The 14,617-nt window shown below is 42.2% G+C and overlaps 1 protein-coding gene across 2 annotated transcripts in view; it reads left to right on the plus strand.

Moving 5' to 3' along the window:
• The window catches only part of LOC134205629 (glutathione synthetase-like), a 73,496-nt gene that overhangs the window by 45,192 nt on the left and 13,687 nt on the right, over positions 1-14,617 (plus strand). For both annotated transcript variants that reach the window (XM_062681047.1, XM_062681046.1), the window contains exon 2: positions 14,346-14,564. In XM_062681047.1, coding sequence (XP_062537031.1) covers positions 14,346-14,564 — 219 coding nt within the window. The remainder of the gene's footprint in view (positions 1-14,345; positions 14,565-14,617) is intronic.

A 14,617-nucleotide genomic window follows, 5' to 3' on the forward strand; every position in this document is an offset into this window, starting at 1 on the left:
CACTTAAAGCATCTAACTCACTCTGTGTCAATTTCTTCGACTTCCTCTGGCTTAAGCTTTGTCACCACATCTTCAATTCTTTTACGCGGTTCTAGCGACTTACGCTCCTGTACCAGCTTCCATCTTTACACAATTGTCCAAATCAGTCACCTTTTTGAAATGGTTTCGCTCATCTTACTGACCGCCAACTAACGGTCTCATAAGGCGATCGTACTTCGATAGGTACCAGCTTCAGGACTTTTTATCATTACTTCAATGATGTCCATCATGCTATTAAATGTCCGCAATTATCATTTGCTGATGATCTCAAGATATTTCAACGTATCTGTGAATATTCAAATATTTCAATCCGTGCTGGTCAAATGACACGTCTGGTTTGCACTGAACTTACAACACAATGATGATCGGGAAACGCCGGCCGGCAACGGCGACAGCATCATCAGCTGATGGTCGACTCTTGTCACTCAGTGATGTCAGAAGAATCAATTCACTTTGTGTTGTATAGAGTTCGGGCAGCGGGCAGCAGGGACCATGTCCAAGGGCTTGACGACCCCTCCCAGCCGTCTGTAGGTCGGGGGTTCTGCCTAGGAGGTGGTGGGTTAACTATGGGGCGCTGTTAATTCCCTCCCAAAACCACATATCCGCAAAGCAAACCTTATCAAGCCGTGTGCCGCTTAAACGCTAAGCCCCTAACCCCGAATCCCAAGGTGTCAGGCGACCCGTGCCGAAGGGATGAATGGCCTGGGGGTGAAACAATTAGCCAGGTCGTTAACCGAGCCTGTGGAGGTTCCACAGAGTGAGGGCTGCTTCGGCGGCAAGCGGGTGGTAGTGGTGGTACCCACACCCCCAAGTGTGCAAATGTGTGCAAGCAGATGGGGTTAGGGGTATTACTCGTAATACCCCCGAAGAGGGACCGAGTGTATGGGTGAGCACACAAGTAAGTCTCATTGCTGGTCGTAGTGTTAGAATGACTGAAGTCTGGTGAGGCCTGGCAGGAGTGTCGGGCAGATACCTCTGCGCACCTCAAGTAGGACACGAAAGTATCGCTGCGTCTGGCAGGAGTGTCGGGGGTTGATGCTTCTCGGCACCTCAGAAATCGGAGACATGTAGTTAGTGGTGCGACCCGTTCCAGGATGGGGAGACCACCACATTGGCTGAGGACTACCTGGGCTGAAATGTCAATGGGTGGGTGCTGCCAACAAAGTACCTAATGGTGACCTATTGGCAGTATCAAAGCCTGGGTAGGTGAGTGTTGGCACGTCTGACGTGCCGGGTGTTCCCCAAACGATGCACAGGAGGTGCACAGAGTGGATAAAAATGGGAGATGGGGTATTACAACCCCCACTGGGTAGTGACTGAATGTCAAGAGAGTGGTGCACAAGTGAGTGCAAGCGATCGGGACTGAATGTATGAGCGGCACAAAGTCAGACTCGCATGGTACGTATGGTCAGTGTGGCTGCTTAGGCAGTAGTGTGATCCGGCTGTCAGGGACAGATGAGTGAAGTCTCGCTAGGCCGCAGGAGTGTCGGGGCAGATCCTCTGCGGCACCTCAAGTAGGAGACACGAAAGTCTCGCTATGACTGGCAGGAGTGTCGGGGTTGATGCCTCTGACCTCAGAAATAGGAGACATGAAAGGGTCTGCCTCGTGCTGAGGTAGGAGCGGCATGAGCCACCAACCTGGGTCGCCTCGCTTGGTAGACAAGTGGTGCCATTCTGTTGCAGGACGGTGAGCACCACTGAATGAGGACTGTCTATGTTGTGAGATGGCGGCATTGGGGTACCCTGCAGGGTGCCTGATCTTCCCTTGCAGTCATTCAACGGCATAGGCAGGTGGTGTTGGGGCACATGGTGCCAGTATGTCTTATGCAAATGTTTGCATGGGGAGTGTCGAAGAGTTGAGGCGCATACGTGCACTTTTACGTCATGGAGGGCATAATGCTTGGTCATCCCAAGTATTGCTTAATTGCGGGGGGGAATGACTGGAGAAGGAAGAGTTGGGGTCGGGGAGTGGTGATCCCATCCCCACACTACCTGGGTTCGCCTCCCCAGGTGTCTGTTTGCAGATTTCCATTACCTTCGTAATATAAAAAAAAAAAAAGATTTCGCAAGGAAACTGATGCAATAAGGCTGGTATACACTCACAGTATCTGCTCGGTTACTGCCTACTCTCCAAGATCAAATCAATGCTTTCGCTGATTAGTCACTATAAACCGGATGGTTGTTAATCCGACAAAATGTTCGTTATCACATTTTCACGCAGACCGTTACGAAACAATTCGATGCTGAGACTTCCCTTCTCACACTAACTAACGGTGCAGAAGCACAATCTGATTCGACTCGCAGTTTACATCATTGCGTGATTTCTGCATGTTCTACTTCGTTAAATTCATCGGAATAACTTTCTTTACTTAAAATAATGGATAATAAATACACGTAAACAAATAAGCTGCGTGGGTTTGACACTTTTTAAAGCAAATCATTTTCAGCGAATGAGCGAAACGATGCGATTCTGCGTAGAAAACTCATGCGCGATCTTTCCCTTCATCGTAAACAGTCAGCTCGCATGAGGTTTCGTAAGCGAGATTTGAGCATGAGCAACACTGCCATCGACTCTTTTGCTACACTTCGAATTTGATGCATCGTCAATAATCGTCACTACCAATATATTATATGAATTTGGAATAATGGAAAGTATTTATTGTGGTAGATTTTGATCACTAAACATATAATACAGATAGGACTCGGTCTTGAACAAATATTCGTCGTCGTACAAAGTTCCAATGGAGAAGTACCGTCCCAAGCCCCTACACCCCTCACCAGAACACTTACGAGGAATGAGGAAATGATTGATTGATTAACACCTACCATCTCAAAACATCAACGTCACCCGGTGCGATGCACCCACCAGATTAACGCCTAGCATATGCGCGCTCAATACGAACCAAGATCGCCTCTTGTCTGACAATAGAAATCCACCCTTGTCCCCGGAGCCTGCCGATGTTTAGATGAACAAATTTCACCTCGCCTGGTGTGCTGCTGTTGTTGTTGTTCTAATGTATAGTTCGATAGTGGTGGTTGTCGGAAAAAGTTCCAATCTCCTGCCTGTTTCCATCATTGCCTCCCGTCCCCTGACTCGAGCACATACACACGAACACAGAAAGGACGACGGATCGGTTCCTAATTGCTGTCGATGTTTATCGACAGAGAATCAACAAAAGAGGTTAGATTGAACCTGGGAAAATGTAGGTGATTCTGGTGTTTTCTTCCTTCCCTTTGTCTGGCTGCTTCCTGTGTGGTACCTTGTCGGTTGGAGTGGTATGGCAAGCAGCACATAAACGAAATGCAGAATTCAGTCTCCATCAGCATCCCAGAAGGATGTTTGCGAGGAGGAATGCCGATGTGTGTAGCAGCAGAGCAGTATCATGTTTACATTATATTAGAAAGCAATCAACCCTAACGATACTGTAATCCATCATATCAAATTCAGGTCTCTCGCCGGTGTGTTGGCTTGTGGCCTGCCTGTTCGGGTTCGAGGACCGGTGGAGACATCAATTTCTTACGAGCTGTTTTGTTAGATTTCGCTGAGCAGCTGGTAGGGTTACCAGCGGAATGGGACTGCAAGACGAGATTCCGTCTTTCAACTCTATTGAAAACGAAGAAGACAACACGACAGCCCCAGAACTGTCGAAGGTACATTCCATACAGGAGTGCAAATATTGGCAGCGTCCTGACAGATCACTACCGTTTAGGGAAAATCAGAATTTCTCGGAACACACAACCTTCAGAGTTGGTCGTTCGGCCGGCAGGACGAGCAGCGCTGTAAACATCTAATGCAGCCTGACTGCTGACTGCCGTGTGTGTGCCGGAGGATAATGGATTAGTAAACGATTTACACTGGATGACTCGTCACCACGGCCGCCGCCGGTCGACGATGGAGGACGCCCGTTCGGTCTGCCGAGACATGCCTGGATGCGTGGTGTGGATGGGAGGAAGTCAAACACAAACATCGATTTACAAACCGACGTGGAGATGAGATTGAATGAGTTTGCTCTGCCAGGGCTGAGGTATGTGCACTGGCAATACCTTCGTTACGGCTTGTCGGTTTCTGAGAAACGTTGTTGGATTAGTGATAATGAACATGTTCGAGCGCTGGTCTTTAATTGATGCGATTTGTCAATCGTGACGGCAATGCGAAATCGTACTATGTGGCATTTTACCGATGATGTACAAGGAAAGTCCACCTTTTCATGATTTAAACCTTCCATTGCTGTATCGCCAGCTTCTTCCTATAATACCCAATTTTGTTAAAGTTTTCATGTACATCGAACATTTTGCTTTCTCGTACAACAAAGTTGTACCGAAAGGCTATTCATTTATCAAATCGAACTTTTCATAGAACTTTTCATGATGTTATTACCAATCGACTCAGCCTGTCGAGCTTAACAAATTTCTGTCAGTCCGTGTTATGTGTGTGTGACGAAAACCGAAAAACATAAGCCACTTTTCATATAGTAATTCTTAACTGATTTTTTCGCAACAAGTAGCATTCTACACAGAAAAATAAACTACCCAATAGTGAGTTTATTTCACCCAACCTCGAACATACGTACGGGAAGCCAAAATTGAGTAAGTAGGGTCGAAGTAGTTTCTCTTACTCCCATGTTAGAAAAGTACCCAACGGAAAATTTATTTACCCAAATGTAAGTTTAATTCCTCAATTTAGACCACAGGTAATAAAACTCAAAATTGGCTTCCTATTGAACTGACGTCTCTGATTATGTAGTTCTTTGTTTTGACAACAGAAAAGAGTGGATGAAAGAGAAGAGAAAAATAACTCAAAATAAGTTTAAAAACTCAACGCTGGGTACTTTTTCTTCCTTATAGGGGACAAGCCCTAGTTGATCACTATAGAATATAACTCGATCGGTTATTGTATGTTGAACCATATAAGCGTTTACAGCGTTTGCAAGAACCGTAATGTAGCAATTATTATGATGTGATCACACTAGAGAAACCAAACAATTGAATCGAGAAAGGCATCGTCTTAAAGGCTGACTAAAGATCTCCATCCTGAGCGATGTCCAGCTAACGCTTCAACTGTTGTCATTGATTTCGGTCGACTTCTTTGATTTCTTTAATGAGCTTCACCGCCATGAGCGTCTGGGTCTGCCTCGCTGCGATGTCACGCTGAGTTTCAGTCTAATGCAGGTAATCATCGTTTCCGCCCTACGTAGAGTGTGGCCCACCCAGCCCCACTTCCGATCCCGAATTTCTGTTGCTATCGGCCTCTGGTCACAACAACGATGGAGCTCGTTGTTTAAGATCCGCGTGTGAGGCCATTAGGCCTGAATTATTTACCCAGGCATTTATTGATGAACACCTGCGGTCGTTGAGTGTTCTCCCACTGATACATCATGCTGCGTATAACAGCACAGATTTCACGTTAGTGTTGAAAATTCGTATTTTGGTGCGTTCACTTATCTGCCTGTTTTGACGTTGGACTTACGTCTCTTACTATCTGGTCATTTCAAAATATTCAAATCGACCGTGTTACGCTGTGTTGAAGATTTTAAACGTTAATGGCGTTTGTCTCAGTGGACGAATTTCTGCAGTAAGCCCCTCAATCGAGTTTATATACTTTCATGTGCCAGCTTGTAAGACCCGAAAACTTGTTTCAATAGGCATGAAACTGTTATCAATGAAAACATTGAGATCAAAGACCTATAAATATGGGTACCATAATTCATCATTCCATTACACGTTCTGATTGGTGCAGACACCAGCAAGATGAGCAGCCGCTGGTCCGAGAACCATAAATAGCGCAACGCGATTTTTCCTTTCATTCTGACCGGGACAAGCAGAAGCAACCGCATCATCGATTGAACAGCACCTCATACCTTTTAGCAGGAATGAAGTCATCGAAGCCACCATCATCAGCCGAAACCTAGCCAGTACAGCAGCAGTCCACCCTACAGACCTGGCAAAGCAGCAATGCTGAGCGAATACCGGCAGCAGACGAAGTCGAGCCGAGACCGGCTGGCATCAGTGATGAGCCGAGACAGGCTGAAGAAAAGCCACATGATGCAGCATGTATGTCCAAAAACAAACGGTTCTTCAGAGAGCCAATGATAGAGATCAATATCAAAGCTTTCAATTCCTTCGGATAGAAATTGCAGGTTATTGAGATCCTGAAATATTTCCGCGCCAAATCCGCGCCGACTAAAATCAAATCCATGCCATTTTCGCGCGACCCAAAACTAAATTCTAAGCAAATACACGTACAACAATTAAGTGAACGTCTTTTTAGAGTTCTTTTTATAATATTACTGATTTAAGTTTATGTTTTAACTTCAACGTTACAATGTTTGTGCAAAATTGAAAATGGATTATGGAAAAGAGGTTGATATAACAACTCATCTAGATGGTCCTTCTTGGAATTTCTGAAGAGTCGCTCCAAAATTGCCTGCGGTGTTTCTCAGAACATCTGTGAAATTTCTCCATTCTTGCAAAGGTTCCAAATTTATGCGAAATTTCATTTTTCATAAATTTTGTGAATTCCTCAAAAACAACAAAGGAAATTTTCGGAAACTGTATGTGGACACCCTAATAAATTCTACAGAAATCCTTGGGAAATTCTAACAGAAATTGGTTGGTGACTTCCTGAAAACTTCGAAAAATGTTGATAAGTTTTCAGGATTTTTTCAGAAATTCTGATCATAGCTAAATAAACTTCGAAGGAAATCGCAACATGAATTCTTGCGGAATTTCTCAGGAATCTCAAAACTCTTCCGGAAAACTTTTTTCAAAATTCGCGAAATCCGCTTATCGTAACAATCCTGGAATTGTACTTGAGTGCCAAATCAATATTCTAGAGATAAATTTTTGCGTGATTTTCATAAATAGCGTTAAAACAAACAGTGGATAATTTTTCTGACTTAACCGCGAAGTGGACGAAGGACTTCACGACCATGCCTTTAAGGATTCATAAGATGTTCAAATCTTTCACATAATCTTATTTGGATAAAAACCACCGTATAGCTCAAACATTAATAAACTATCAATCGATTTTTCATCAAATGTTGGATTTTTGGCATTGATCAAGAAATATCTAGATAAACATTGTTTGATACTGACCGCACACAAAGCGAACGTTACTGAATGATCGTCCCATGTTACCAATTCTAAATCTTATCACTCGAAATCCCATGTCCGGGTTTCTTCCTTCTACTACTAACAATGTTGTCTCAGAAAAAACGTCTTACCTCAACTGCAATTCTAAGCTCGCTTGCCGGCTTATTGGCCTGTATCAAGCAAGTCCTGTTAGGAAATAGACGCAGCAGCAGCAACAAGCGAAAAAGAAGAAGCCCTTCTCGAACGCGTTGATGATGATGGCGCTTTGCTGACAAAGAAGGGATACAAGACACTAGATTGGCCCACCAATTGGGAAGCAGAGAGATTCAAAATAAATATAAAGAAAATGCATTCGCTCGCAGAGCATTCAGTCTTTTATACCACATAGAAATTCGCGGTTATTAGAAAAAGATCGTTTTTACTTTTTTTGCACTTAGCAAAACAGCCTTTTCAAGGCTCTAAGAGTTAAAATAATGTTCTTCAGTCGCTATCGCACGCATTAGGAGGCCTTCAGTGGAGGGGCTGAGATGCAGTCTACATCCCTGCTGAGCCAACTTGTGGTTTATTTCAGGCAGTCCTGAGAAGGTTGCCAGATACTTCCTGAATTTTTTTTGATTCTTGTTCGAGGTAGATTTGATTTCTGTGTCGGTTTGATGAGAGTTTTGCCAAGGAATGGTATGCAACGCCGATTATTTATCCAAAATAGTTGATGTGATAAATTTGGAGCCTTCTCGAACGCGTTATGATGATGCTTTGGCTGAAAGCGGGATACAAGACACTGATTGCCCACAATTGGGAAGCAGAGAGATTCAAATGTGAGTGCAGGTATTTCCGTCCTACGTCGTAGGGCTAAAACCAGAGAACGTACATTTGCTAGAACTCCACACTGAACGTTTCTCTGAGTTTTCTGAGTTTTCGAGACTGCCGCAACTACCTGCCGTGTCATGCCAAAGCTCATATCATCAGTATAAAAGTCACGTATAAAGTCATCGCTCAGAGCATCAGTCTTTTTATACCATCACTAGAAATTCGATTATTGAAAAGATCGTTTTCTTTTACTTGCCTTAGCGAAGCAAACAGCCTTTTCAAGGCTCTAAGAGTTAAAAATAATGTTCTCCTTCAGTGGCCCTTCAGTGGAAGGGCTGAGATACATCTACATCCCTGCTGAGCCAACTTGGTTTTTTCAGGCAGTCCTTCAGTGGGAAGGTTACCGTCGACTAATATTTCGTGACCGACAGATACTTCAATTTTTGTTAGATGATTTTTGTTCGGAGTAGATTTGATTTCTGTGTCGGTTTGATGAGAAAGATTTTGCCAAGGAATGGTATGCAACGCCGATTATTTATCCAAAATAGTTGATGTAGAAATTTAGACATATTGTATCTTAAAGTCATGTGCAGTCAGTCCTACGTCCACTTAGCGGTTATGTCACAGACATTACCCACTCTGTTTTCCAGTATTAAACTCAAAGGCAGCCCTTGCTTTCATCCGTGCGCCTATGTAGATCTTGGTAAAGCCGTCTGACGCCATTTGGCTACCAATATAGGAACACGTCGAACGAAACCATAAATTTCGTTCAAGTAGATGTAACAAATTGACCTGTGTTAAGCAGCTGGTTATAAGTTATTTTAAATTTACACGTGCTGTAATTTACAGATTTATTTTTATAATAAAATTATAATTGACCGACATGGAATCGAACTTCATCCACAGTGAGAGGCCACCTCGTTAGCCACTGGTGCATTTCAACTTCTTGAAAGCGAGCCGACCAAAGAGTATCAAGTTAAGCGTTCTGATTTGATTTCTTCATCGACTGAACGATAACTAATTTACATGACACGAAACTTCTTCGAAACGCGAATGTTTGAGACTCAGTATGACGTTCATCACGATTTCTCAGGGATGTTATAAAATCATTGAGTTACAGCGATGAAATGCTGCGTTATGAGGGCCTTTGTCAAACTTCCGAATATGTCAATTTGATTGATGCTTATATGAATAAAATAAGCGCCAGCGTTTGCATGAATGGAATGGGATTTGTTTAGATTTGTTTTGACAGCCACGTTCTCGCCTAACAAGGTTTCCGTTAGACGCATGTAGTAAGTATGGAAGTATCAACGATTTTATCGTTTAATCACAGAGTAAAATTATGATCTAATCACATTCTGTTACCAAATTTTTTCAGTAAGATTTCCGTCGTGGCTAATTTTCAGAATATTTTACTGTAAACTTTTAACATTTTCCACTGATTGCCCGGCTTCTGAAACTGGAAGGGTCACCGTGTTTACATCCAACTATTTGGTTTTGTTTACTTTGACTAAGCCTGCCGAAGAGGAGCGCTAAGCAGGTCGTTGAGCTCTGCATATCAGAGCGCCGTTGCGCAGGTATGCAAAGTCATCACCAACTCGAAGTCATTTTGGTACTCCTTGGTTATAGGCTGCCGTAACAGCCCACGGTTTGGTTCACGGTCAATCGCACCTAACAGAATCGGTCAATCGCACCGTCAACGATGAGAAACAGTAACGTGATAGAATACATCCTTCTTCATTGATATGCGGCTGATATGCGAGTCGACCCCTGGGACTTTTTCGATTTCATGCTTTGGATGGCTGTTTAGCAGATCTCTGGCCGGCGCACTTGAAAGTTGTTCGAAGTGCGACCGTTCAACTGGTCAGTTGGGTCGGTCAGGCATCGTTGCATTCATCTTCACTTGCAACAAGCTTCGTGGAGAATGCAAGATCTCTCCTTCGTCCTTCAGGAGAGTCCCCACGCTCGCTTGTCCCGTCGAATGACGTTTTACTTCCTTCTCAGACGCGTACGTTGCGCTAAGACTTTGGCTCCTCTGGTTTTCGATCGCTCTATCGCGGCTTTGGCTTCTCTTCTCCTCTATCTTCCTGGTCTCATCGGTGATCCATTGTTTTCTCTGGATGTGCAGTTCGATGTTTTCACTGGTGCGATGAAGGCATTCTTGATGGCGGTCCATTGGTCTTCCACGCTGCCACCTTCCGGAATATCTAGCACCGTTGTTCTTCAACGAAGGACCGTTTCCCGTGGCATCTTCCAGTCGGCGTGTGTTGAACGTCGTCTCAACTCTTCCTCCTGCGACGAATCCGCACAATGCGCAGGCGTATTTCGCGATGAGGAGGTGATGATCAGACGCGATATCGGCACTACGTTTATTCCGTACATCAAGAAGGCTCCGTTCATTTTGGCTGATGCAGATGTGGTCGATTTGATTTTCTGTGAACCGGTCGATTGAGGAAGAGCGATCCCCGATCACCATTCGTTATACCAAATTCTGCGAACACTCTCGTTTTCGCTCTTCTCGAGACCATGGCGTCCCATAATGCCCATGGTTCGAGTTGTCGATCGATCTTCGCATTGAGTCGCCCAACAGATACAGATACAGATACAGATCTACATCAAATTCCATGTACATAATTAGAGCATGATAAACGATGAAATTTATTTTTCATCCTAATCACTCCAAAGTTATGTGTTGTTTTGAATCTACATGTTCTTTTTATTCTACCTACCTAAATAAAAAAACGATGAGCATGCGAATCAACTCAGGTCCACAGAGTTATAACTGCGAGGTTTTTAAGCCAAGTACAATTTTTTGCATTCGGATATCATGGCATGAGGCCTGAGGCTAACACGATTATACTTCTATGCCCAGAGAAATCGAGACACCGGGAATCGAACCCAGCCACTTGCTGAATCCTCGTGTCTTATCAGGCTAGGGGGCCCTTCTATATTCTTCCATGTCAAATTTCAGGATGTCGCTCATGTTTGCATGTATGCAAGAAGCTTTGACTTCGCGAATCCTGATCGTGTTTTAGGTATGTAACGTAAATTTACATGATCTAAGTAGTATCGGGTGACTACCGTGGGTACTGAAATCCATACAGCACCGAAATCGCCACCTCAGAAGAAATCAACAAATTAAAGGGGTTCAATGTAATTAATTTATATAACTTATTTTGTCATGATCATATTTGAAAGTTGCTTTTGGCCATTGAAATGAGAGTAGGCTTTGAAATTAAAACAACATAAATTTTGGTGCCACTTGTTCGCATGCCGACTAAAACTCTACAAAAGTGACTGTATTCAAAATGTAACTAACAACAAATAAGAAAACAAAATCAGTGGAAATAAATCAAATAAATCAATCATCTCAAGGTGCGTATTGAACTATTTATAGTGGTAGTAGGTCAATCGGTCGCCTGTAATTTAAATATTTAGTCAAGAACTAGCTTATGTACCCAGCGCCTCAGGTTGCCAGTTCAGTTCGCAGTTTTTATTTCACAATCGGAAAATAATAAACCAATTGGTTAACAGGTAATTGTGTTTACTTGTTGATACTTCATCATTTGATTAAAGAAGGCTTTTGGAAATATTGACTGATTTTGAAGAAGAGATTGTGGGTTTGAATAGCCTTTTCCGCAAACATTTCTAAAGAATGGAACATCCACCGATGCCAACGACTTGGCAAACATATATTTTAAAAAGGATCACACCACCATTGCCTTATTCCGGGAAAATGCCGCTTAAAGGATCAGATCCACCATCCAGAAGGAAACAATTATTCATTGCTTTTCACTGGGCAAACTATGATTCCGATGAAGAAATTATCATTGCTTTATACCCAGCAAATGCATGCTTTCTATGAAAGATTTTTGATGCTGTTCAGTATCATCCAAATTCACTTCATGTTGAATGACCTTAGGCCAAATAGTGTTATGTTGTATGCCTGCTTCATTCAGGGATTTGTGATTTTCAGGGAAATGTTATTGTCGAGATTTGCTATTTTTGAGGAATTGTTTTCGGAGCATTATACAATGTCAAAGAACCTCGGATGAACTAAATAGAGGGATTTTAAATTAAGTCGTTTTCTAAACAATACCCAACTAACATCCTCCCATTTCAAAACTCCTCCAGCATCTCTAATAGTTTCGTTTGGGTAAACAATACGTGTTTAAATATTTGGTTTAAATTCACCCATGCGATAAAAGGTATACTAATCTGTTCGTTTAATAAATATCCCTCTCTCGTTCAGCTATGACAGCCCTAGCCAGTCTGAAATAGTCTTTAGACGGAGAATATGAGTTCAAATTTGGTGCATCGGTAAATGGGTTCAGAAGTTATGCTGAATTGATCGCTAATAAACAATACCCTCTCTCAAACCTCCCCATTTTAAAAGGATATACCAATATCCACTAAAATCGTTTGCTTAGGGCAGACAATCCTTCTTCTTATTGGCATTACATCCCACACGAGGACAGAGCCGCCTCGCAGCTTAGTGTTCATTAAGCACTTCCACAGTTATTAACTGCAGATTTCTAAGCCAGGTTACCATTTTTGCATTCGTATCATGAGGCTAACATTGATGCCAGCTTTGCAGAGAAGTCGAGACAAGACAGCCACCCCTCAGCATGGTCTTGCTTGTAGCCGCGTCTTACCACACGCTAAGGAGGGCAGACAATATTGATACAAATTTGGTTCAAATCGTGATGGAGCTCAAGACTTACATTGAGTTGATCGATTGCTAAAGCAATACCCACGTGTGTTTGTCCGAGGCTTATTTTAAAAAAATCAGTATCTCTAAAACACTCACTACACGAAAGTATGGGTTTCCTCTTTCATGTAGATGCATTTTAAAATGTTCTATCGGGGTCATTTTTTATACATTTTTCATACAGTTACACATGGCTATCACTTGAATTTCTATGCAATTTGTACCAAAATAGTGCAAAAATAATAATTGTATTAGATCCCATGAACATTTTTGTTCACCACTATATAGAAAGGAGAGCATCTACTTTCACGTGGTGGGTGTTTCAGAATATTGATTTTGAAAAATAATGTGTCCCCATAGACACAGTGCCCCTCCATACCATCTCTTATTTCCAAAGAGCCTCCCTATCGTCGTCTCCTTAAGATAAAGATGTGTTTCAAATTTGTTGATATCAGTGGGTTCAGAAGGTATACTGAGTTGATCGATGACTAACAATACCCTCTCCCCACCTTCCCCGTTTCCAAACAGCATCCGTACTCGTATCGTCGTCCCCTTAAGATAAAGATGTGTGTTCCAAATTTGGTTGAGATCGGCCAAGGGGTTTAGAGAATTACACTGAGTTGATGTTGACTAGCAATACCCCTCTCCCACACCTCCCCTTTTCCAAACAGCATGCATAACCCCCTATCGTCGTCTCCTTAAGGTATAGAATGTGTTTCCAAATTTGGTTTAAATCGTCAATGCGTTCAGAAGTTACTGGAACATACACACAAACATACACAAACATACAAACATTGGTTTTATTATATATAATATAAATATATATATATATAATAAATAAATAAATAAATAAATAGATAGATAGATAATTAGCTACTTTGTTCATTATTTGAACATGTTTTATACTTTCTTGACAACGGCCTACAGCTAGTAAATTTTCTGCTGAGGGATGGCCATCAGTAGCACCTACTTTGCACGAAAAGAACATCCAAGCTTACTTGGAGACACCCAAATGGTGAAACTTGCAACCAGATAGACCATATTCTGGTGGATGTTATCGATTGCGGACATTCAGAGGTCCGAACATTGACTCTGATCACTACCTCGTTTCAGTAAATTCGATCACGGTTGTCAACGTTATCGAACGATGCGTTACAATATCCAGCGATTGTCTGACGGAAGGAGTATCAATAAGGGTATGCGATAACACATTTTTCCTAACGAAGAAACAAAGCAAATTTAAATGTTTATGTGATTCGGATCGAAACGAAACGAAATATAGATTTACTTTCGAGACTTCGAAACGATAGAAATCAATTTCACTTATTTCGAAATTTTCGAAACAAACAGAAATTTTAATTTTTTTTCGGAGATTTTTTATATAAATTGGTTTTACTATGTACGCAATTCTGATATCATTTTTCCGAAGCCAAATAACTGTTTTGCGACCAATAAAGTATAATAACAGAAGGAGGCAGTCTGCCATAAGTCGCCGCATGTGGTAAATCGGCGATAAGACAATACCCATCATTTGTAGCCGCTTTCAAAGAAATTCATCATTGCGTGTGCTCCTCGAATCTGACCAATTTTAACCAGTTTTATATCAGTAAGCTATAAAAATAAAAGATTGTGGATTTTTAAATACGGATTCAAATTTCGTTTAAAACCTTAGTTCACTTAAGAATTATGGTATTAGCTTTCTATTGCCCCGTTTATCTTGACACCGAGTTCATTCCCAAGAAAAGAATTCGAAAAAGCCGTGGAGCTTCAAGTAACGCTTAACGAGCTGATGCACTATGTAGCGCACGATGAAGAATTTCTCAAGGAAACATTGAAGAATACAATTATGGTGGATGCTTTTACAGGATCTTTATTCAAAATTTATGAAACCGTACTGAAGGAAGGAATCGCTCAGGTATGAAAGCTTTGATTTATCACCCTACAGATCCATCCTCCATCAGAACACTC

Source organism: Armigeres subalbatus, chromosome 1, assembly GCF_024139115.2.
Source record: "Armigeres subalbatus isolate Guangzhou_Male chromosome 1, GZ_Asu_2, whole genome shotgun sequence".
Taxonomy (NCBI): Eukaryota; Metazoa; Arthropoda; class Insecta; order Diptera; family Culicidae; genus Armigeres; species Armigeres subalbatus.